This window comes from Falco cherrug, chromosome W (genome assembly GCF_023634085.1).
Source record: "Falco cherrug isolate bFalChe1 chromosome W, bFalChe1.pri, whole genome shotgun sequence".
Taxonomy (NCBI): Eukaryota; Metazoa; Chordata; class Aves; order Falconiformes; family Falconidae; genus Falco; species Falco cherrug.
Window position 1 is genome coordinate 4499922 of NC_073719.1, and position 25300 is coordinate 4525221.

General features: G+C 39.1%; 1 protein-coding gene across 8 annotated transcripts in view; it reads right to left on the reverse strand.

Annotated features, from left to right (window-relative positions):
- Nucleotides 1-25300, reverse strand: part of LOC129734519 (nipped-B-like protein) — a 167636-nt gene that overhangs the window by 104273 nt on the left and 38063 nt on the right. For 6 of the 8 annotated variants that reach the window (XM_055698079.1, XM_055698081.1, XM_055698077.1 and 3 more), the window contains one exon: nucleotides 2614-2757. In XM_055698079.1, the coding sequence (XP_055554054.1) occupies nucleotides 2614-2677 (64 nt within the window). In that variant the 5' untranslated portion in view covers nucleotides 2678-2757. Of the gene's footprint in view, nucleotides 1-2613; nucleotides 2758-6572; nucleotides 6675-9764; nucleotides 9875-25300 lie in introns of those variants that run through there. The other 2 variants (XM_055698075.1, XM_055698076.1) reach the window with 2 other exon arrangements.

Consider the following 25300-nt stretch of genomic DNA (forward strand, 5'->3'; position numbering starts at 1 on the left):
ACAAAGTAATACAGTCAAGTCCATAAGTTATATTACTATAAATATTTAACTGTGCTAAGGCAAGTGTTACGAATAAAAACATACTTTTGAACATTCCAGAAAACTGAGTTATTTAACGTTATGGCAGCTTTCTCTTGGAGCTGAAAGCATTGATAAATGGAAGGAATGAAATGCAAAATCCTTGTAGCTGCATGTAGTACTGTAAGTGTATTTATCATATACTTTAAGTTTTCTACTCTGACCATCGTATTTAATTAGTGATCCCATTTTGTATGGTGAGGGTAGATTAAAAAAAAAAAACCAACAAAAAAAACACACAATAAAAAACCCCACAAACAAAACCAACCCTCCCCCCCAACAAAACAATAAAAATACACCAAAAAATCTAAACAACCCAACAACCAATTTAAGTCACTAATTAAATTCTCAGTTTATTCTTCTCTTGTTGTATTCGTTTTTACGTAAGTAGTCTTCTCAAGAAAAGACTAATATTGTTGGTTGGAATGATTACTACAGCATCAATTCAGTCAATATACCTATTCACAAATCTCAGCAAAAAGATTTAATGAAAACACCTATCACAATATTTCAGATTATAAATGAGCATAATATACTTTCAGAGGACATTCTTAGGTCTACAGGCATAACAAGGAAGTGTACCGAATAAGAAGCCTTGACGAGATGATTTGTCAGGGCTAAAGAGACAAGAGCGAGTCAGAAGAGGCCAAAAAGCCTGCTACATAGGAAAGATACTTTCATGGGCCCATGAAAACAAGCTGACTCTGACTTCAAGTTCCCAGGCTAATTACATTAGTTGATTGAATATCTTCAGAAAAAAAAGCAGCTGTGAAATACTCTCTTGGCTCTTTTATATTTTGCAATACTTAAAAAATAAAGGGGGGGGGGGGGGGGGGGCGGAAAATTCCAGGTTTTTTCCTCCTCTATACAATGTATATCATTAATGTATTTAAAAATAAACTGAAATTCAAATAGAAGCATATAATATATTAAAATAGCTAGCCTAGCTTTCATTACTTTCATTAGATTACCTTGAATGTGCCTTGAAACTTGGAAAAATTTGCAAGATCAACAAAACATATTTATTAAAACAGTATAAATTCAGCTAGTTAACTGAGCCTACTACTCTACTGCCTCTACTCATTGTGTCCTCCATGTTTTTAGGGCAACAGGACTTGTCCATTCCAGTACCTTCTTTTCACAGAGAGAGAAATAAGGTGAAGCAGTGATGAGCCTTTCTCTTTCACCTACTTCTGAGTTTCTAAACATCAGATAAATACAACAGATAAAGAAGCAAATGTACCTAATACAAGAACTAATCCCACCAAAGGTAGTTCAGTGTTTCAAAAAACTCTTTTCACCAGGAGTCTGACCAGTTACTTCTAGTTAAGTATTTTGAGTTCTTTAGAACCTTACCTGCAAATACTTAGTGCTGGAAAACTGCCCATTCCCAGAAACTTATGATTTGCATCCTGATGGCCCATTATTAGACACACATAATGATACATATATACACATGTAAATATATAAGCAGCATTTTCCAATTTAATATTTCAGAATACCAGAAAGACATAAAAAATTGGGTTTTTTTTCCTCTTGAATACATCTGCTTTTTTACTGTAGCCAATTAAATTCAATTGCTGGGTATATACTTTCAGTGTCTCTTGGAAAGTCTCCAAATTTCAACAGTATAATAATAAAAACAAGAGCTCAGAAGAATCACTCTGTTTACTAAGTCCAATTATCCTCAGACAGACAACTGAGCTATAAACTCTTGCTTACACTTTATAAACAGGATGCATCTTTGTCCCAGCTTCTTTTATTGGAGTGGCTGTTCTAGGATCTCATTATAGTAATGATAACTCTTCTCTTAATTTCCACGAGATATTTATTTTTGGTCAGATTATAACCATTTGGTTTTCATCAGTATCAGCTTTTTATTTAAATAGTTCTCCTTTCCTTGTATTATGTCTTCCTGACATATTTAAAGACAGTGCACACACCTCATCTGCTCCTTTTGTAGGCTGAACAGCCAAGAAAGAAGCCACATAAGTTCAGCTACTTATTTCCATTCTAGCAGCCATTCTTTGCACCTATTAGAGCAACTTTTTGTACTTTGTCCAAAACTAAGGAACAAGGTTTCAAGTATATTCAGCATATTCCACAACTCTCTCTAGCTGAACATCAGTCTAATCTTCTCTCTCTCTTCAGTGAAGACAATGAAATGCATGTTTTAGAGAAATATTTTATCGTGTATATGTTTTTCTTTATTTGTGGGATATCCAGATATGTTACTGAATGATATTCCAAATAAACAATGAATTCCTATATTTTATGTTTTGGGTTTACTTAAGGGTTGTTTGGGTTTTTTTAATCTACATTTTGTTTCATATTTAAATAAGCATATTTTGTTTGAATATATTTTTCAAATTTGAGCAATGACAAAATTAACATTTTTGATACCAAATCTGATTTTGAACAGATTTACTTTTAAAGACTTTAAAAATAAAACTATTTTTAGTATTTTGGAAATGCAGATATTTACTGAAGAGGTAGAAGGGAACACAGCAAAGACAAAATAAGAGGAGTACTTACGGTCTGTAAGACTAGCAATCCCTGCAAGAGTAGTGATGGGAACATGAGGCATATCCCCATTCATCCTGAAGTTCTGGGATGGTAGCGCCTACACAAATATTTTAGTTCAGGTGCCAGCTATCATTACTTCCCATCTCCCAAGCACTAAAAAAAAAGAACCAAAACAAAACACAAAAAAAACACACAACACAAAACCAAATTAAAATTCTTGGCTTACTTAAAAGAATTTTAAATTCAATAACATAAATGAAACACAGACCATAACCTCAGCTGCATACTGAGTAAATTTTGTCAAAAGTGGGTAGAACAATGTAGAATTTAAATATCAAATTGCATTAAGCAATCAGAAGGCAAGCTTTTGGTCTCAGAGGCAGAGCCCTTCACCAAAAGAGATGCAAGATAAGGCAATCAATAGAAAATTTACTGAGGTTATATGGCACCAACTCAAAAACTGGTAACAAAACTTTTGTCGGTTCATACTGCAGTGGTCAGCTCTTAATCCATAACCAGTTAAAGTAATTAGCTGCTATATTCACTTCCCAGCTTTGGAGAAGGAAATATTTTTCATATAAGAAGCTAGCAAAACCAAAAGGAATAATTTACAGATGCAAAAGTTAAGTATTACACAAAGCAACAAATACATCAATCTTAGTATATTTTAAAAGTAGTAACTATTTTAAAATGTATCTGAAAATATCTCTTTAAACACACTCTCATCAAACCACTACCAGGAACTGTTTCACCCACTCCACAGAAAGAAAAGGTTTAGTCACCACTGAACTAGTTCATTTATTTCCTGTAAAACAGCACAGTTTATATTCATCTACTGAAAAAGAATTTGTTAATCCAGTTTTCACTAACTATAAAAGATCTCAATTGTAAGGAAGTCAACACTATTAAAAAATAAAAAAATAAAACCAACCAAAACAAACCCTCACCAAAAACTCCCCCCAAAAGATCATCACAATAATTTCAACTGCAGTTCCAAAACAACAAAAATTTACATAGATCACAACATTACAATCAACTATCATTATACTAACAAAATGACAGAAATTGAGCATGATCTTTTCTGAGAACAAACAAAATACAGGAAAGGAACTTGACATATATAAATTTACCTATTATAGACAGGCTCCTGTGTTAACATTTTGCAAAATAGTAAAAAGACCTTCCGTCAGCATTTATGTTGTCTACTGAAGACTCTGAAATCGTGATTTGCTTGCACTTACTTTACAATTCAACATTTTTGCAAATTACATATACAATACATATCAAAAGATCACTGTCATTGCCTTAGTAACTTTTATCTCATTCTTTCTTATGCCACATCAATAACAATATATAGGACACCACTGCTAACATATATGTACAGATTCCAAGCAAGACAAGGAAACAAAGTTTTCATGAACCACTGAAGTTCACTTTTGAAAGTTTCCCTATCTACATACATACAACTAAATTCTTGGGGGGGGGGGGGGGGGGGGGGGGGGGAAGATGGCGGACACAGAGGGAGACAACTAAGCTTTCCAAGATGGGACGTGGTTGCTCTCTCTAAGGCAGTCAAAAAAGGTTACAAAAGAAAAATGCTACAGGGCAATGCTAACACAAAAATAAATGAAGGCCATGAACGCAAGGAAGAAGAAAATCAGAACAGAGCTTCCCACCATCAGAGCACCCGCTTTCTGGAACAGCCTTCCATTAGGAGTAGCAGCATAGATAAGCAACACCATTACTTTAAAAATAGATCATACAGATGTTACAGAAGGCACAGGATGTGGTTGCCTGCACCAGCTGGGAACCAAAGCACAGTGATTTAAGTCTGTTTCTTACACTAGGAAATTTTTGTAAGTATGATGATGTGGGTAAACAAATGAGAGTAAACAAAAGACAAAGAGACTGATGAAATTAAGCGATGGGACTAGTTTGTACAATAAACACAAAATGAAAAAAAGTACATGGAAATATACAGGTCCAAATATTACATCTGTTGTGTATTGAGAGGAAAACTGCATCTGTCATACAACTAGCAAATGAGGTGGAATTCAATTCCAGAACTAGAGACTGAGGTCCAGTGAAACTAGAAATAGAATTTGATGTCACTGAAAACATTACTAAACTCACTCATTCAGGGAATTCAAAATATCAAGCAGTTTGGGGGAAAAAAATGACAGCTCCAGACAAGATACATTCTTTCATACAAAACATCAGAACAGCATGCATCAATTAACGGCTTCACTGACAGACAATTTTTCTTGTGTTTTAGCTTTGTTTTTTCATTCAACTGTAATGAATTAAAAGTAATACATTGTAGCAGCTCACAATTAGTCAAGAGGAATAAACATTTATCAGTATTTACAAAATGTTACATTATCAGCTTTGTACAGTAGCTATTACCAATACAGCATTTCTACCTCTAGGTTGAAAAAAAAGACTTAGCTAACATTGCTAACTGAATTAAGAAAATCAAAGAACTGCTGCATTGGAAAGCTTTTAAGGAATGTAAAATATAACAGTTCAAATGGAGAAGTAAAAATACAATTTACATATACACAGAGGAGGTCTTGCATATTCAGTATTTATGTATTTAAACTCTTACTGCTTTATAAGAAACAATGCATATTGTAAAAGATAAACCAGGGACGAAGAAACTACAGCACACAAAGGAAATGATAGAAAAAAACCACTAGTAAAAGGAAAACAGTGAAAGACAGTCTATTCAAGGGAGGAAAGATGGTGTGAGGTGCTGGACTGTTGCATCTTGAAGACAGTTCTGATTCTATCACTGCTGCCCTGGTAGAGTTTCATCAAAATTCATTCCTCATTAATGTGGCAATTGGAAGGAAGTCAGGTTCAGATCTCCAAATTCAGAATGGCACAGACAAGCACCACAAGGCACCCAGTGCAATGATGGGCATATGGAAATAATAATGTACAATACTGTATAACAATTAACATCACACAATTCCATTAATTGGCTATTTCCGCCCAGAATCAAATCCCCTTGAGGCACACATCTAATTTCCCCATCCTCCCGTGTTACCTACCAAGCACTCCCACATCCTTAAGCAAAAGTCATCCCATAAATGGGTTTACCTTTGCCTGAGGCAGAAATAACCCAGACCCTTCCCCAGAATATTTTTAATGTGCACTACAGAAACTTTATCCCCTTCTGCAGTACATATAATCTTTGACTGGGCAGGGCCAGCTCAGCTGGCAGATCCTCTGGAGTTGACTAACAAGGTGGCTTTTCCTAAATATGTATCCCAATGCTTGAAAGTTCCACCACCCGTTGCTTTCAGTGTAGTCTTTAACAGTCCGTTACATCGTTCAATTTTCCCAGAGGCAGGTGCATGACAGGGGATGTGATATACCCACTCAATGCCATGCTCTTTGGCCCAGGTGTCTATGAGATTGTTTCCTAAATGAGTTCTGTTGTCTAATTCAATTATTTCTGGGGTGCCATGTTGCCACAAGACCTGTATTTCAAGGCCCAGGATAGTGTTCTGGGCAGTGGCATGGGATATGTTTCCAACCATCCAAGGGTTGTTTCCACCATTGTAAGCACATGGTGCTTGCCTTGGCGGGTCTGTGGGAGTGTGATATAGTCAATCTGCCAGGGCTCCCCAGATTTATATTTCCGCCATCGTCCTCCATACCAGAGAGGCTTTAACCGCTTGGCTTGCTTAACTGCAGCACGTTTCACATTCATGGATTACCTGTGTGATAGTTTCCATGGTCAAGTCCACCCCTTGATCCCAGGCCCATCTATATGTTGCATCTTGTCCTTGATGGCCTGAGGTGTCATGTGCCCACCAGGCTATGAATAAATCACCCTTATATTGCCAATCCAAATCTACCTGAGCCACTTCAGTCCTAGCTGTTTAATCTACCTGCTGGTTGTTTTGCTATTCTTCAGTGGCCTGACTCTTGGGTACATGAGCATCTACATGACTTACCTTTAAAACCAAGTTCACCACCCAAGCAGCAATATCTTGCCACAATGCAGCAGCCCAGATGGCCTTGCCTCTGCATTGCCAATTACTCTGCTTCCATTGCCGTAACCACCCCCACAGGGCATTTGCCACCATCCATGACTGAGTACAAAGGTAAAGCATTGGCCATCTTTCTCATTCTGCAACGTCTAAAGCCAGCTGGATAGCTTTCACTTCTGCAAACTGGCTCGATTCACCTTCTCCTTCAGCAGTTTCTGCGACTTGTCGTAGGGGACTCCATACAGCCACTTTCCACCTCCGATGCTTTCCTACAATACGGCAGGACCCATCAGTAAACAAGGCATATTGCTTACCATGTTCTGGCAGTTCATTATACAAAGGGGCTTCTTCAGCACATGCCACCTCTTCCTCTGGTGACATCCAAAAATCTTTACCTTCTGGCCAGTCCATAATAATTTCCAAAACTCCTGGGGGATTGGGGTTTCCTATCCATTCTTGTGTAATCAGTGAGATCCACTTACTCCATGTAGCATCAGTTGTGTGATGTGTAGAAGAAACCCTCCCTTTAAACATCCAGCCCAGCACTGGTAACCAGGGTGCCAAGAACTACTGCTTGAACTATCTCCTGTTTAATCTGTTCAAAGGCTTGTGGTTGCTCAGGGCCCCATTGGAAATCATTCTTCTTCCGGGTCGCTTGACAGAGACAGCTTACAATCAGACTGTAGTTTGGAATGTGCATTCTCCAATAACCCACAATGCCTAAGAAAGCCTGAGTTTCTTTCTTATAAGTTGGCAGAGACAGGGCTGTTATTTTGTTGATCACATCCATTGGGATTGCATGACGTCCATCTTGCCATTTTATTCCCAAAAGCTGGATCTCCTGTGCAGGTCCCTTGACCTTACTTTGGTTTATGGCAAAACCGGCTTTCAGAAGGATTTGGACTATTTTCTCCTCTTTCTCAAAAACAACTTCTGCTGTATCACCCCATACGATGATGTCATCAATGTATTGCAGATGTTCTGGAGCTCCACCCTGTTCTAGTGCGGCCTGGATCAGTCCATGGCAGATGGCAGGGCTGTGTTTCCACCCCTGGGGCAGTCGATTCCAGGTGTATTGCATGCCTCTCCAAGTGAAGGCAAACTGCGGCCTGCACTCCGCAGCCAAAGGGATTGAGGAAAACACATTTGCAATATCAGTGGTGGCATACCACTTGGCTGCCTTTGTTTGCAGCTCATATTGAAGTTCTAGCATGTCTGCTACAGCAGCAAGCAAAGGTGGCGTGACTTCATTCAGGCTACGATAGCCCACTGTTAGTCTCCATTCTCCATTAGACTTTCGCACTGGCCATATGGGGCTATCAAAGGGTGAGGGGGTCCTGCTGATCACTCCTTGGCTATCCAGTCAATGAATCAGCTTACGGATGGGAATCAGGGAGTTGCAATTGGTGCAATATTGCCAATGGTGCACTGTTGTGTACAGTGATCAGCACCTGTTGTTCTCTGACCTTCAGCAACCCCACAACAGAAGGGTCCTCTGAAAGACCAGGCAAGGTAGACAGTTGCTTAATTTCCCCCCAGCCCCAAGGCAGCTATACCAAAGGCCCACCGGTACCCTTCTGGGTCCTTGAAATACCCTCTCCTAAGATAGTCTATGCCAGGGATGCACAGAGCCTCTGGGCCAGTCACAATGGGGTGCTTTTCCCACTCATTCCCAGTCAGGCTTATTTCAGCCTCCAGTACAGTTAGCCGTTGAGATCCCCCGTCACTCCAGAAAAACTAATGGGTTCCACCCATGTATAGCTTGATAGCATTAGAATACACTGTGCACAAGTATGTACTTGTACTCCTCTGGACCTGACGTGCCAGGCTATCAAATCCACACAGTCCAGTAAACCTGGTTGTCCCTCTCTTCCACCTGGCTGGAGGCAGGGCCCCTCTAGTCCTGGTCATAGGATTCCCTACCACAGCAGCAAGCAGTGCAGAGGGGCCATCACGTGGAGCAGTTGCAGTCCAGCCCATTTGCGTCTTGTGAAAACAGATTAGAGCCCCTTCTCACAGGATCAGGAGTAACGTCATCCCTTCCATTCTGTCTGGGAAACTGCCCACTGGAGACTGGAGCAGCAGCCTTCCTGGAAGACTCCCTATTTGTGATTGGTTTTCCTTGTAATTCACGTACCTGTGGCCTCCAGGACTGAGGTAGGTTTTCCATCTCACCTCCTCATGTCCCCTCCACGGTCCCACAGGTAAAACCACAGGGTACCCTGTAGTGTGTACCTCCTATGTTCTCCCTCTCCAGCAGAAGGGCGCTTACTGTTAATAGCCGAGATATAGGTCCCTACAGGTGGGGAGTAGGATCTATCCTTGTTGAGTTGCTGGACCAGTTCCTGGACAGCCCAGATGAGGGAGGTAGAGATGTTATTTTCATATGCCCAGAATCAGTGAGCCATTTCATCCGCTGTCAGTGGCGCTGCATCTCTCCAGCTCATTACTGCCAATGAGTTGATATATATGACGATGGCGCACTCCATAGAAAATTCTGCCACACGGGTCACGTGCACGGGACTTTGTCAGGATCTGTGGGTAACTGTGCGTTGTCCTGGTCATAATAAATCATCTCTTTCATGGCTAGCTCCCTCAGGTACTGGATATCTCTATTGCAGTCCACTTGCCTGGGCAACATCTAATATCCTCCTTTTATTTTTTTAAAAGCATCCTATTAAATAGAATACTTTAAATACAGTTATGTTTTATTTAGATTATGAAATCTTTGGTTAGAATGAAAATACTTTAAAAAGTGGGTTTAATTTCTTATATGTTAAGTAGGATTGTATTGATATAACTGCAGCACCACGATCAAAGTTGATTTCTGCAGCTGCAAAAGGCAAACCAGTACAACTCATTTATTAGCTACTTTATAATTTAGGTAAGCAGTGGACTTTTTTTAAAACAGCAAACATGCCAGTATAAATTTAAGAAGCCTTGCCTCATAGCCAGTTTCAAGCTTCCACATTTTGCAATAAACCACTTTTCTTGGTAGATACTACATTAAGCTCTTCTAGTAATCAGTCCATAAACTGTCCAAAAATAAAATAATAAAATATTTAATGAGGGAGAGAGGCAGAAAGAGAATGAATTAATATCCTCTAGTTCTCATTCAAATAAGATACTGTGACTGAGTACATCATACAGACTTACCCACAAGAGGGCAGATTTCTGGTTTTCATACCAGAGCTGCAAGTTTGATACAGTGACAGTACTTGTGTTACAAGTTTCCAGAACAAAATGCTTTAATACCTAAAAAAATACTAAGAAAGGAGATATGGTTGCCAAAACATAATCTAACACTTAATTTACATGGAAAAAAAGAAGCATACACATTCACAATATAAAGCACCTTAATACTAATTCAATCTCAGAAAAAGTCAGTACTGGAAGTGAACAGTAATTAAATCACTGATGCAGCTGCCTAAGGTGAAAATAGTGATGTATGAGTAACTTGAACAACTGGGGGGGGACACACATCAGAAAAGCAGAAGACTCATTGTTAACGATAAAAGCCCATGAAAACACATCAGCATTTATAAAACCAGTAAAGTTCACAGCATATAAAGAATAGTTTCACCGTCTACAATAATGGCTACAAAAAAATATGTTTGAAAATAGAGATAAAGAAATCCCAGAAGCATAAAACCAGATGAAATTCAGTGTACTAGTGAAATCCATATGTTTGGTTCATAAAGTGACCAGCCAGCAGAATCCGAGTGATGCTGACAAAGCAAGTGAAAAATTTAAAATTTTGAGATAATAATTATTTAGTATGATTCTTAAACCAGTATTAGCATGATGCGTTTTCCTAAAACTATTCCAATAGTAGCTGCTCAAATCACTACAAACTACAACCACTGTAAGAAAAGAAACCTTAGTGAAAAGTACTGTAACTGGGCCAAGTATAAGTTGCTTCTGAATATGAAGCAACCTTTAGAAAAAAAAGTTTTAGAGCAACCAGCTTCTTCCTCTGTGGATACTGCTGCATTCCTTTGGTCTCTGCTGTTTTGATGGTTTATTCGGTAACCATGACACTGATGCCTCTGTTGCCCATGTGTTAGTAGTGGCAATGACACCACAGTAAATATCAAGAGAAACCCCAGTAAAGGTGATGAAAGCATACACAGTACGAGATGTCTGTGGATTCAAGGAAAGATGCCCCCTACTGCAGGAGCACACACAGTTTTCTACCACAGTAAACTAACATAAAGCATAATTGTGCTTTGCACCTGTCATAAGTCTTCCTGAGGGAGGAAAGGAATTGATGCAATCAGACCATCACAAAAAAAAAAAAAAAAAAAAAAAACCCACAACACACAACACACCAAAAAATACCCCAAAACCAAACCAACCAAAAAAAAAAAAAAAAAAAGAAAACCACCACACCACCACTACATCAACAAAAAACATCACACACGCACACAACAAAAAACCCAAAACAAAGAAAAAAAAAAAACCAGACTAAGCCATGTGCAGAAAGCAGATACCTACAGGTAGTATGCAGCTTCCCTGATCTATACCACATGAATGTCTAGCAGGAAATGTTTACCTTTCTTGCTACCTTTCAATCATAAACCATGAAAATTCATTAGAACACAGTTTCCTGAAAAGAAGGAATAGGTCCCCAAGTCCCCAACACTATTAGTACCTTTTCTTTTAAAGCCATTTCCATCTCGTAAGCACAGGAAGCTCTTCCTTTTTATTTTATATAAAAATTAAAAAGCACTTATAAAACAGCGTTCTCTACTTAAAAATTAACATCTCAAATGTTTAATTCAGGTGCCTAAGCACTAAGAACTCTTAAAATGTGGCCATATCAAGTCCTTCATACACAAAAGACATTTAAGCATCCAATAAAAGCCTATCCATTAGGGCAACAGTGTCCCAAAAGTTTGCAGAAAACCAAATTATATTTACAAAGTGTTGCAATGATCAACAAGTGGAGATTATTTCAGCCAGAGAGGAAAATGCAAATCTCAGAATTACTGATTTTCAAGGAAAATGCCCAATGCATCAATAAAATTGGAAGCAGTCATGATATTAAAGCATAGCAGAGAAAATCAAATATAAAGGGAAAACCTCAAGCTATTTCAGTAGTTCATACATTTATTTGCCATCTGTGCTACATATTCCACATGCAACTTCTATTGCAACAAAGAAAGTACATTCATAATTATGGTCTTTTTGGTGAGCACAGCCCTTTTGCTTGCTCAGGCACACAAGCAGTGGCTGATATTACAGTTCATTTTATTGGAAGAAAATAGCTAAGAGATGTGTAGAAGAGCAACAGCAATTAAAAGGGTTTGGTAGGTCAGCTCTGTCAAATGGAGAGCACTTTAGGTTGCAACACATCTTTGTTAACAAAATAGTTGTGACAGGTATGAGAAAGGAAGTAGTAACTTCTGGGGTTTTTTTTTAACTGTTTCTTGAATGTCTCATTCATGTTAGCTGGTAGTAGTGTTACCCTTTTCTAAAAACAACTGTGTACTAACATTACTTATATTTTAAAGACTTCTCTTTAATTAGGTTGACTCTTAACCAGGCTGAAAACTTAGTGACTAAACACTAGACCAAAATCTATTTAAATTCAGGAGTCTTTTCCAACTTTTAATCTTGCACTTCTGTCCTTTAACTCTCTCAGATGATTCATAACCTTTATAAAACAAAACTGGGAAGAAATATAGCTCTTGAGGCAGTAGCTGATTTTGCACAAGTCTTGCAGTCACACTATTTTTGCCTCTTTTTTGTCTTTGAAAAACAATTAAAATACCTCTAAGCTTCTCTAATACACACTAAGAAAACAGATGCACAACTATAACATTTCTTTAGAGATCCACAATAAATGCCAATGGAAAACTGTATATAAACAAATTTAGTGTGTTACATTTCAAAAGCAGCTCACTGCCTTTTTATATTGGAATTAATATTGATCTGTGATATATTATTCCATTTTGTCCTAATCTTGTTGCCTGTTCTTCAACTTAAGGTCCATGCACATCTAAGAGAGATGCTGTACAGCACTGTAGGTGGTTAAGATGCTTTTCTTCTGGATTGGTGTATTATTCCCCCTCATCCCCTCACCATGATTATGTAATTCCTCCATCCAAAGGCTCTAGACAGCCCTCTGTAACATACCTAGTTTCCTCCCCTCACATCAAATCCACTCCCACACCTCTGAGCTGCTAGATAGAAGAGAGACAGCAGATGCTGCAGCCACTTACTCAATGGGGACATGAGCATCTCCTCTATCCAACAACAAATTGTCACAAACTAAATGGTTGAGACTTTCACCCCCTGTAAAATAACTGAAATTAGCTGTTATTTCCAAAATTATTAGACAGACTTACAGATAAACAAGTGCCATGATCATTAGACAGAAAATCATCAAATAAATCAATGTTTTTACTATGTACAGAAACATATAGTTTTGTTTGTACTGCCCTATTGTACACATTTGCATAATTACTGGTAATGCAATTATTTTTGTAATTTTATAGCATTCACTACCCAAATTTATTCTGTTTGGTTCATTTTACAAGAGGTAGTTTATATTGCTCATACAACATACAGGTAACATATACTCTCTCTAAAGGAAAGTATGCTGACATTATTTTTAAAAAAATCCCAAAATAATCAATGGAATTTAACATTTTAATTAAGTTTACTAACATCTTGCAAAACCATACTGCTTGGAAAGATTAAACACGAGCAAAAGTAACTTTGAAAAAATGTAGTGTTAGTGTCTAAAATAAAGTAATTGTGTAAGATACTTCAAACATGAAAAAATTCATCTCTTGATAACTGATTTTAGTTAGCATTTATATTCTAAAATTCAGGAGATCACATAAAATATTTCATGCACTATCCTATTTAGCAATCCTAAAAATGTAGGAGTTCCATGACTTTGTGACTACAAAAGTATGATTAGTATCAGAAGTCCCTGACTCTTTACTTTATAGAATTTTATTTTTTTCTGTTATCTTCCAGGTAGTCATTCCCATTAACATTATAAATAAAGATATTATCAACAAGCATGTAAAACAATATCACTAGTCATCCAAGATATTCCTTTTTTCCAACTGCGCACACAGTCTGGTGACTAAAGGCTTTTCAACATATAAATATTAAAGTCAGCTAAACTTTTGGAGCACAGTGAACTCAAAGACATAGTGTAGGAAACAAATGGAGACTACAGCTGGGAAACCACACATATTCAAAGTTATTAATAAACCCTGAAGCATACAGTACACAACATCTAGAGGTATTATGTTGGAACTAATGTTAAAAAAGTTCAAATGATGACCATCTCACCACAAGCAACTAGGGCTAGATGGCAACAATCAGGTCTGGGGAAGGATTCATACAATTACTTAGGAAAGTGTCCTATGCCATACTGAACTTCTGCTGCTACTGCTGGTTCTCCCACCATCTGCAGCACAAATGTGATAATAATTTATTAAGCTCGCAAACCATGCTGAAAAGAGGGACGCTTCCAAAAAAAACATTTCTCTAAAGCAGTATTCTCTTTCACCTTACTGGTAATCTTCCATATTCTACTCTTGACAGGCTGCAGATGTCACAAATCTAAACCAAAGCTACCTGGCAATTGCAATTGGTTTGCAAAGCTGCTCAGAGGCTATGATCACTTCAGTCAAGCTTAAACTTCCCAACTTTCAAATTTTCCAAAATTACCAGTGTCACAGCATAAACAAATGTTCCATCAATAACAATGAGATGGCATCTCAAAATTATGATGGCCATACACAAAAAGGCTTGGGGATTTTTGACATTTGATCTGTCCATGTTTAACACTCAGCTCACCTCCACTGGATACTGCAGGAATAATTCTACAAGACATCAAGCCCAGCAGCAATACAAAGGAATATGGAATAGCTGTTTAACAGTGAAAGCATTGTTGAAGTAATAATTTGGAGCAAAACAGCAGCTAAAAATTTGTGTGGAAAGGACTACCACAAACCAGTTAGTAGAAAGCAAGTACAATGAAGAACATTACTTTGAAGAAAATATCTTTATGCATAGAAATTCCCTAAAACACTAATCTGTTGGTTTGGGGGGGGTGGGGGGGTGTGTTTTTTGTGTTGGTTGGTGGTTTTGTTTTGTGGTTGTTTTTTTTAAACACAGATTTAACCATCTCAAATCAGGTGGACATTTTCTTCAAATTAGAGTTCAACACAATTGAATTTTAGTGGGATAAAACCAACTGAATTCAAGCTACTAATTCTGAATGAGAATATCAATTCAAGTGTTTAATGTAGCTCAACTAAACCACTTTAAATTCAGTTCTTTAATTTACATTAAAAGCTTTAAGTACCTTTACATAGACAAGGTTTGAGTAATCCCTTTATTCCTAATTACTTGGACAAAGTCAGTCACACATCTTGAAAGAGTTCAGCTGAACACAAATAATATGCCTGTGATCTAGCTTCAATTTTGATTTTCCAAGAAAAAGGGAAAATTTCAGGTACAACATTGGAAGTTTCTATCTTAACTTCTGGTATAAACTTATCAATCAGAATAAAAGTGGGTAGAACAAATAAAAGAAAACAGAAGATTTGTTATGACATTTCAAGATTGATCCATTGTTAATCTAGAGGGAGAACAATGTGAAAACCAAGGCATATCACTGGAGATCAAGTAAAAACACTGCAGGTCATATAAAGAGATTAGATTGTGGATGATCAATACTAGAAATTATTTTCACTGAAAAGAGCAAAGCAGGACCAGAATCCATGACACAAAAAGGTTAGAAACCTTCCCACTGAGGAACTGTGCTAAAAAGTTTTCACTTCATTTGCAGACTATTTTGAAAAAACACAGAACAGGGCACTTCTATAATGGCTACCTCCTCCTTCCATAGCAATTCCAGAAGGCATAAGGTTAGAGGAGACAAAGGCAGCCAAAGAGCTTATAGAACAGTCTACAAAACACTGTGATTACCAACCAAACAAGTTATCCTTCACTGCCCTTTTTCCCCCATCCAAGATTATTTGTTGGGTTTTTTTTAAAATTTCATGCCTTTTTATTCTAGTCTGGTTTTGTTCTGTTCCTTTAGGACTATATTTTGCCAGCCGTCTTTCACAATCCCCAATTACGGGGCTGAGTCACAGAGTTATAGAAAGCAGCAGCTCAGTCCCTCAGACAGGAGGGCATGCACACACATGCATGTGCACATATAGAGACTGGGGAAGAAGACGGAAGAATGAGTTTAGATACATGCAATCAGTAACTACAACTGGGAATCCTGTCCTCTTATAAAATAGGGCTTCTGATGACTCAGTGGACAGCACAAAGACAAATGAGTCAAAAAGAACAGTTACATTTCCCAAAACTTTTACAAACACAGCTTTTAGGTGACTGAAGGCACAACACACAACTTTACTTTTTCCTGACCTGCCTTTCTCCTGCTCCAACTACTTATAATTTTCCTCATGTCCATGATTATTAATCTCATTTCTCCATAAAACATGGTCTGCCCATGCAGATACTTATGTAGAGCTCTCCTTTTCCGTATGCAACACAAGGAACAGCAGAAAACAAGTCACTTGAATTTCGACAGGTCTAAAAATTACCATTAAGCTAACACCGCAACTCTTCTCCACTGCACTGAACAATGTCTTTTAGTACCAATGAGGTAGTCTGTAGCAACAAATACTAAAGACATTGCATATACTCGTTTTCCCTTCTCTCCCCCTCCCTTTGAGGGTGAAGGAAGGAATAGAGGACTACTAACACGCACATGCATCCATGATTTTGCATATCTCACTACTTTTCTCCCCTCCCCCCCCCAAAAAAAAATAATCACAGAATGGTTGAGGTAGGAAGTAACCTCTGGATGTCATCTTGTCCAACCTCCTGCTTAAGCAGGGACACCAAGATCAGGCTGCCCAGAAACTGGGGAAAAAAAATAATAAAATAAAAAAACCCTGTGTACTCAAACTGACTACATATTTTCTTTAGCAGTAATCTTTATTATACACGACATATAACTACCTGACTTGCTCTATAACAAAATTAATCCAAAGACAATTCAGCTGTTTAGACAACATACTTTATTAAACTGAGGAAGAAAGTATTTCCCAAAATCTGAGGCTCCCTATTCCAAAGATAAAAGTGTAAACAAGCCACTGAGCAACATTACATCAACAAAAAATTTTCAACAGTTGCAGAATATTTTTTCAACTCCTCCTCTAAAAGTAGAGATTTTCTCCATTTTAAAGAAAAATATGAGACTTTTAGATTACAAAGACCCCAAGAAAAGCTGCATCTAACATCTCTAATCTAGACATTGACAATAACAAAGCAAAAACTTTCCCTGAAGTTCACCACACTAACCTTTTTAGACCAAGTTACAATTAACATGTAATCACATTCCAAGAATACATAAAGTTATAAATTATTACAAGGTAAAAAAGCATCAGTAATCCAGAAATTGCACTAAATTCTGCAAAAAAATCTACACTCAAGTTTACTTGTTTCCCAAAGGTATTCCACGTTGTAGTTTTTACTTTGGGCTTTTATTCCTATTTATGTATTACTTTGATGGAAGACAGAAGGAAGAGAGTTGACATGTACAGAGAACAGTTATATTTTAAAAAAAAAAAATCCCTTTTACTGTAAGAAAGAACAAAACCAAAAAAACTAACACAAACCAGCAGAAGGTTTTTAAATGTATCTTGCAAAAAGAAACAGGTAACTCAACGTCTCCAACTGGAATGGTCTTTTTAAACAAAATTAGAAGTATCCATAATAATAGGCATTTCTTCCTATGTGGTCAGTGGAAACAACAAAGTCATCACTATTCTATTCACACATTCATGGAACTTGAAAAGATTCAGCTTCCAGCTTTAAGTGCCAGTACTCAATATGAGCCACAGGCTACCTATTCTTGCTTTGAGAAATATGCAGACCTTTGGTTAAATAAACTCTCTGCAACCAGATTAAGTGGATGAACTGGAAACACTGGATCCAAGTATCAAACTTTTCTACTTCCTCAATTAGACTGTAGCTACAGTTTAGAACAACCACTACAGTTATTCAACCAGGATGAAAACCAAGTATGTTAATCCCTAAAGAATACATCTCCAGCCAAAGCCATGCCCTTTCTAATTGGAGAAGAAAAAAAAAAGAAAAAAATACTAAAATAGTTGTGTACTATACTAAATTGTCAGTCTGCATAACAATAGTTAAAATATAGAAAACTTCTGTTTTGTTAATTTTTTATTTAATATACCTGCAGAGTTTTACTTATGATTAAACTACCCTGAATAGTACTACAAAGCTGAGCCTTAAACATAATGTGACATTACCATTACAAGATGCTATCAATCACTATTTAATCAAAGCTAACTACTTCATCTGCTATTTCCATTGTACTTTCCTCCTGTTTCTCTTCTTTTGGAGAATATGCAATACAGTTTGCAAACATGAAATTAGAATAAAAGTAGTAAAATCTTAACAATGCCCACAACTTTGCTATGAACGGTAAGAGAAATTAAGAGCACCAATAAGACTGAACCATCTCCAATGAGGTGCACCGTTTGATAAAGATGAAAATCTACCTGTTAATAAGATTTCTCCTTTTCTGGTGACCCTTCTCTAAGATCAAAAAATACAATGCCTTTGAACTGCTGAAGCAGCCATTAACACTCAACATACAGATTCCCAAGCAAAATGTTTGCTTCTCAAGCCTTAAAGGAACAAAACATTTTGGCCAATTGCTCAATTGTTCCAAAGTACCTTTTACTGCATTGTGACACATCTGAAACTTCTTTGTTGGTTTCAAAGCAATGGTCACCGCTTTTGCAACTATTTTAGAAATGTATGTGGCTGCTTGTAATTACCATCTGACTTCCTTTACTGGCTTCCCTCAATTCAATTCAGTCTTCCAGCAGGACTTTGCAAGCAAGTACCTTCTCCCAAGGGAAATTATCGTTATCTGTCACACAAAACTTGAGAGTGCATGATCCAAAGCTTGAATGATAGTGAAAAGTGCATCCTAGTTTTAAATAAATAAATAAATATCAACAACTAAAAAAACCCCAATCAACAACAAAAAAACCACACATACACAAAACCAACTTCTTAAGATATTGGTTCTCAGAAATACCTTTACTAAACTTCAGTTCCTCTTGGAAGAAAGTTTTTCAGAATCACTCCTCACCACAGATTTTGAAACTAGAAGGAAAAAAGACTGGGACTTGCTATGCTCTTGAGCTGATTCCAAGTTCTTAGAGTAGAAGGCAAATTTTGTTATCTAGCTTTCACAAAGCATGCAAAACCTCTTATGCAAGTGCTATTTCAGTGTCCAGGATATTATGTCAGACAAGCAATCTTGGAAAGCTGTAAGCAGTCAATTGTTCCCATAAAATGTTCATTATGATTTCCTACCTCTTTTGAAGTAAATTTAGTAAGAAAGACCAAACTGCTTATTATAACATAATAGACAAAAATGGTTTCCAATATTAAAAGAAAGTTGAATTCCACTGCATATCATACAAGAATAAACTCTAGCTGGAAATCAATTTGAGATAATAATTTGAGGAAACTGGAAAGGTTCACACTATGAGTCTCCAAAATGATAATTCCCTCTGTAGTCATTTAGGGCATAGCTCTACTTTGAAAAGCATTTAGGAGACCTAGCTTATCTTCTTTTTTTCCCCAAACCAAGAATGACTATTACTTACTATATCAGTAAGTAAAGAAAATTAGAGAGCATAGCCCTTTATAGAGCAGATTTTCATCAAATATTAAGCTCCAATGAAATATAATAACACAAGTTTCAGTAGTTCAATAGCAATGGGGGGTTTTAGCATTGCAACTTTTCTCAGTTTTCATAGAATCATAGTGTGATTTAGGTTGGAAGGGACCTTAAAGATCATCTAGTTCCAACCTCCTGCCATCAGCAGGCACACCTTCCACTAGACCAGGTTGCTCAAAGCCACATCCAACCTGGCCTTGAACACTTCCAGGGATGGGGCATCTACAACTTCTCTGGGCAACCTGTTCCAGCATCTCACCACCCTCACAGTAAAGAATTTCTTCCTAATATCTCATCTAAATCTACTCTCTTTCAGTTTAAACCCATCACCCCTTGTCCTATTGCTACAGGCCCTACTAAAAAGTCTGTCCCCATCTTTCTTATAAGCCCCCTTTAAGTATTGAAAGGCTCCATGGAGCCTTCTCTTCTTCAGGATGAAGCAGCCCAACTTTCTCAGCCTGTCTTCATAGGAGAGGTGCTCCAGCCCTCTGATCATCTTTGTGGCCCTCCTCTGGACTTGCTCCAGCAGGTACACGTCCTTCTTATGTTGCGGGCCCCAAAGCTGAACACAGTACTCCAGGTGGAGTCTCATGAGAACAGAGTACAGGGAGAAAGTCACCTCCCTCAACCTGCTGGCCATGCTTCTTTTGATGCAACCCAGGATACAGTTGGCTTTCTGGGCTGCAAGCAAACATTATCAAGCCAATGTTGAGCTTTTCATCCACCAGTAATCCCAAATCCTCCTCCTCAGGGCTGCTCTCAATCCATTCTCTGCCCAGCCTGTATTGATACTGGGGGTTACCCTGACCCAGGTGCAGGACCTTGCACTTGGCCCTGTTGAACCTCATGAGATTCACATGGGCCCACCTCTCTAGCCTGTCAAGGTCCCTCTGGATGGCATCCCTTCCCTCCAGCATGTCGACTGCACCACTCAGCTCGTTGTCATTGGCAAACTTGCTGAGGGTGCACTCGATCCCACTGTCCACATCCCCGACAAAGATGTTGAACAGCACCGGTCCCAGTACAGAACCCTGAGGAATGCCGCTCATCACCAGTCTCCGCTTGGACACTGAGCTGTTGACCACAACTTTTCAAGTGCAACCATCCATCCAATTCCTTATTCACCGAGTGGTCCACCCATCAAATCCATGTCTCTCCAGTTTAGAGACAAGGATGTCATGCAGGACAGTATCAAAAGCTTTGCACAAGTCCAGGTAGATGACATCGGTCACTCTTCCCTCATCTGTCAATGCTGTAACCCCATCATAGAAGGTCACCAAATTTGTCAGGCAAGATTTGCCCTTAGTGAAGCCATGTTGACTGTCGCCAATCACCTCCTTATTTTCCGTGTGCCATAACATAGTTTCCAGGAGGATATGCTCCATGATCTTGCCGGGCACAGAAGTAAGACTGACTGGTCTGTAGTTTCCCAGGTCTTCCTTATTTCCCTTTTAAAAATGGGGGTTACGTTTCTCCTTTCTATTCCATGTGAATTTCACCGGACTGCCACGACTTTTCAAATAAGATGGAGTGCGGCTTAGCCACTTCATCCGCCAGTTCCCTCAGGACTCATGGATGCATCTCATCAGGTCCCATGTTTTTTTCCTCTGTGGCAGAAAGCAGTTATCACAATTTCCACTAAAAGATCTAAAAACTTTCAAGTTGATTCTTTAAATCAAAATCTCATTAAAGCAACTTTTGATAGATGCTATTGACTCAGCAGGATTCAATGGAAACAGGCGGTCAGCAACAATTTAATTATGATGATAAGAATATTCTTTGTAATAATGTGGTTTATATGCTCACACTGCACAAGCAGCTCTAAAGCAGAAACAGACAAAACCAAGCCCCCAATAACTTATTGAATACCTAATGGCTTTCCAAGGAAAAATAAGGAGTGAAAAAGACATTTTTAATTAGTAAAATCAGCACATATGAAAGGACATAATTTTTTTTAAAAAACACCACATCCCATAAAGCTTCCTATATATGTTAACACAAGAGCCTTAAAAGTAAAGGGGTAATAAAGTATCTAGGCAATAAATTGTCATTTCTGAAATGTATGTGGGACAAGACGCAGATTTTGCATTTCCTAGAAGTAAAATATATGTGAAAGATAAGTTATTGAAATCAGGAAGTAATGCCATAAAAGAATTCTGTAATAGATAGCTGGCAAGTGCCAGCTGTAACATGTACAACATGAGTATGTTTTTCTTTAAGGGAGTTACATATGAAAAAAAAAATATCATAGAATGGTTAAGGTTGGAAGGGACGTCTGGAGGCCATCTAGTCTTATCCCCCTCCTCAGAGCAGGGTCAGCTACAGCAGGTTGCTCAGGGCTGTCTCCTGTTAGATTTTTAATAACTCCAAGCATGGAAACTCCACAATCCCCTATATTCCAATATTTGACCACCCTTAGAGCCAAACAGCTTCTTGTCTAAATGGGATTTCTTGCATTTCAGTTTTACAGAATCATAGAATCATTTAGGTTGGAAAAGAACTTTGAGATCATAAAGTGCAACTGTTAACCCAGGACTGTCAAGGCCATTGCTAAACCATGTCCCTAAGCACCACACCTACATGTTTTTTAAACGCCTCCAGGGATGGTGATTCCACCACCTCCCTGGGCAGCCTGTTCCAGTGCTTGACCACCCTTTCAGGGAACACATTTTTCCTTATATTCAGTCTAAATCTCTCCTGGCGTAACTTGAGGTAGTTTCCTCTTGTCCTGTCATTTGTTATCTGGGAGAAGAGACCGACCCTCACCTGCCTGAAACCTCCTTTCAGGTAGCTGTAGAGAACAATTAAGGTCCCCCCTGAGCATCCTCTTCTCCAGACCAAACAACCCCAGTTCCCTCAGCCGCTCCTCATGACACTTGTGCTCCAGACCCTTCACCAGCTTCGTTGCCCTTCTCTGGGCACACTCCAGCACCTCTACATCCCCCTTGACGTGAGGGGCCCAAAACTGAACACAGTATTCAAGGTGGGGCCTCACCAGTGCCCAGTACAGGCGGACAATCACTTCCCTTGTCCTGATGGCCACACTGTTTCTGATAGCATGCTGGTGTGTACTGGCCTCCTTGGCCACCTGGGCACACTGCTGGCTCATGTTCAGCCAGGTGTCAATCAGCACCCCCAGGTCCTGTTCTGCCAGGCAGCTTTCCAGCTATTCTTCCCCAAGCCTGTAGCATTGCGTGGGGTTGTGGCCCAAGTGCAGGACCCAGCACTTCTTGTTGAACCTCATAAAACTGGCCTCAGCCCATCAATCCAGCCTGTCCAGCTCCCTCCATAGAGGCCACTGTCTCTTGCCCTGCTACTGGACACCACTGAGAAGAGTCTGGTTCCATCTTCTTTACTGCCTTCCCATTGGGTATCTTATCAACACATTGATAGCGTCCCCCTGAACCATCTCTGCCCCAGCTCTCTCAGCCTCTCCTCAAATACTAAATGCTCCGATCCCTTAACAATCTTCATGGCCCTTTGTTGGACTCGCTTTAGTATGTCCATGTTTGTCTTGTGCTGGGGAGCCCAGAACTGAACCCAGCACTCCAGATGTGTCTTATCACTCACAAATGGAACAGAAGAATTACCTCCTTTGACCTCCTGGCAACACTATTCTTATTGAAGCACGGGATTCTATTTGCTACCCTTTGCAACAGGGAACATTGCTGGCTTATGTTCAACCCTATATCCACAAGGACCCCCAGGTCCTTTTTTGCCAACCTGCTTCTCAGCTGGTTGTCCCCCAGGCTGTACTGTTGCATGGAGTTATCCACCTCCGGGGTGCAGAAATTGGTACCTCCCTTTGTTGAACTGACTGATGTTTCCATGTGCCCAGTTCTCCAGCATGTTGAGGTCCCTCTGAATAGCAGCACACTGATCTGGTGTATCAGCACTCCTCCCCATTTTGTCAGCAAACTTGCTGAGTGCACTCTGTCCCATCATCCAGATCATTAATGAAGATGCTAAACAGTCCTGGCCCCGGTGTCAACCTGACTGGCTTCCAGCTGCACTTCATGCCACTGTTAACAATGATTCGAGTCCAGCAGTTCAGCTAGTTTTTGATCCACCTCACTGTCCACTTATCTAATCTGTACTTTATTGATTTGTCTACGAGGATGTTATGGAATACAGTGTTGAAAGCCTTATTAAAGTAAAACATGAACATGCCCTCATCCATCCACGCTGCTAGTCATCTCATCATAAAAGGTTATCAGGCTTATTAAGCATGATCTCCCCTCCACAAATCTATGCTGACTACTCCTGATCACTTTCCTGTGCTCCATGTGTTTGGAAGCAGTTTGCAGGATTACTTGATGCAACAACTTCCCAGGGATCGAGGTGAGGTTGATTGGCTTTTAATTTTCCAGATCCTCCCTCTTGCCCTTCCTGAAATACGGGCGACATTCATTTTCAGTTCTCTGATGCCTCCCTCTATCACCTTGATCTTTCAAAGACTATTGAGAGTAGCCTCACAACAACATTGGCCATATCCCTCAGCACTCATGAATGCATCTCACCAGATTGCATGGACTTGTGCATGTCCAGTTTGTTTAAATGTTCCCTAGCATGATCCTCCTTGACCAAGGGTAAGTCTTCATTGCTTTGGACTTTCCCACTAGCCTCAGTGCCTGGGATTCCTGCAGGCCAGTCTTACCAGTTAAGACTAAAGTGAAGAAAACAGTGAGTACTTCATCCTCTTTCACGTCCTTTGTCACCAGGTCCCTATTCCCATTCAGCAGTGGGGCCTCATTTTCCTTTATCTTCTTTTTGCTGCTGATGTACTTGTAGAAACCCTTCTTGTTGCCCTCAGTTTCACAACACAGCTCCAAATAGGATGAGGCTTCTCTAACCCCATCCCTGCATGCTCAGGCATCCCTGCATGCTCTTAGGTCACCTGATCCTGCTTACACTTCTGTATTTCCTTTTTATATTTGAGTTTTTGTCAGGTCTCCATGCAGACCTCCTGCTACCTTTGCTTGACTTCCTGCATGTCAGGATGGACCATTTTTGAGCTGGGAAAAGGTGATCCTTGAAAAATCAACCATCTTTCCTGGATCTCTCTTCTCTCCAGGGCTGTACCCCAAGAGATTATTCCAAGCAGAGCCCTGAACAAGCCAAAGTCTGCTCTCCTAAGTCCATGGTTACAATCTTGCTATTTGCCTTGCTCACTTCCTCTCAGGATCCTGAACTCCACCATCTCATATTGCTGCAGCCAAGCCTGCCCTAACCTATATCCCCAACCAGTTCTCCCTTGTTTGTAAATACAAGGTCCAACACAGCATTTCGCTCATCAGCTAGTCAGTCACCTGTGTCTGGAAGTTGTCAGTAAACTGTAGAAACCTCCTGAATTACTTGTGCCCTACTATGGTGTCCCTCCAGGAGATACCAGGGTGGTAAAGTCCTCCACGAAGACCAGGGCCTAGGAATGCAAGAATTCTTCTAGTTGTCTAAAGGATTCCTCAACTAGTACTTCTTCCTGACTTTTTAAATCCAAGAATTACGTAGACATGAAAAAGCATTACTACAGATGGTGATATTGAGTGTATAACTTACAACAGATGTCAAATTGTATCTAGAATGACCTGTAAGAGACTTTATAATAGAAACGGGTGATGAAGAAGAGGGAGGCAGTTAAATTAAATCCTAGATTCTATGCATAATATAAAACATCTAAATATATTTATAGCCTTTAAATAAGAACAGCACTGATGAGTCCTGTACAGAAATATCAGGAAATTGAAAACATCTCCAGGTACAGAAGAATTTAGATTACTATCTGAATTTCACACCATCATTAGTCTTGACAAGAACTGTAAGAGTTTCCCACTTAGCACATTTTATTGTCAAATATAGGAGCCCATCCAAAATACAGGAGCTGTTTCAAGCAGTGTGATTAACGACAAGG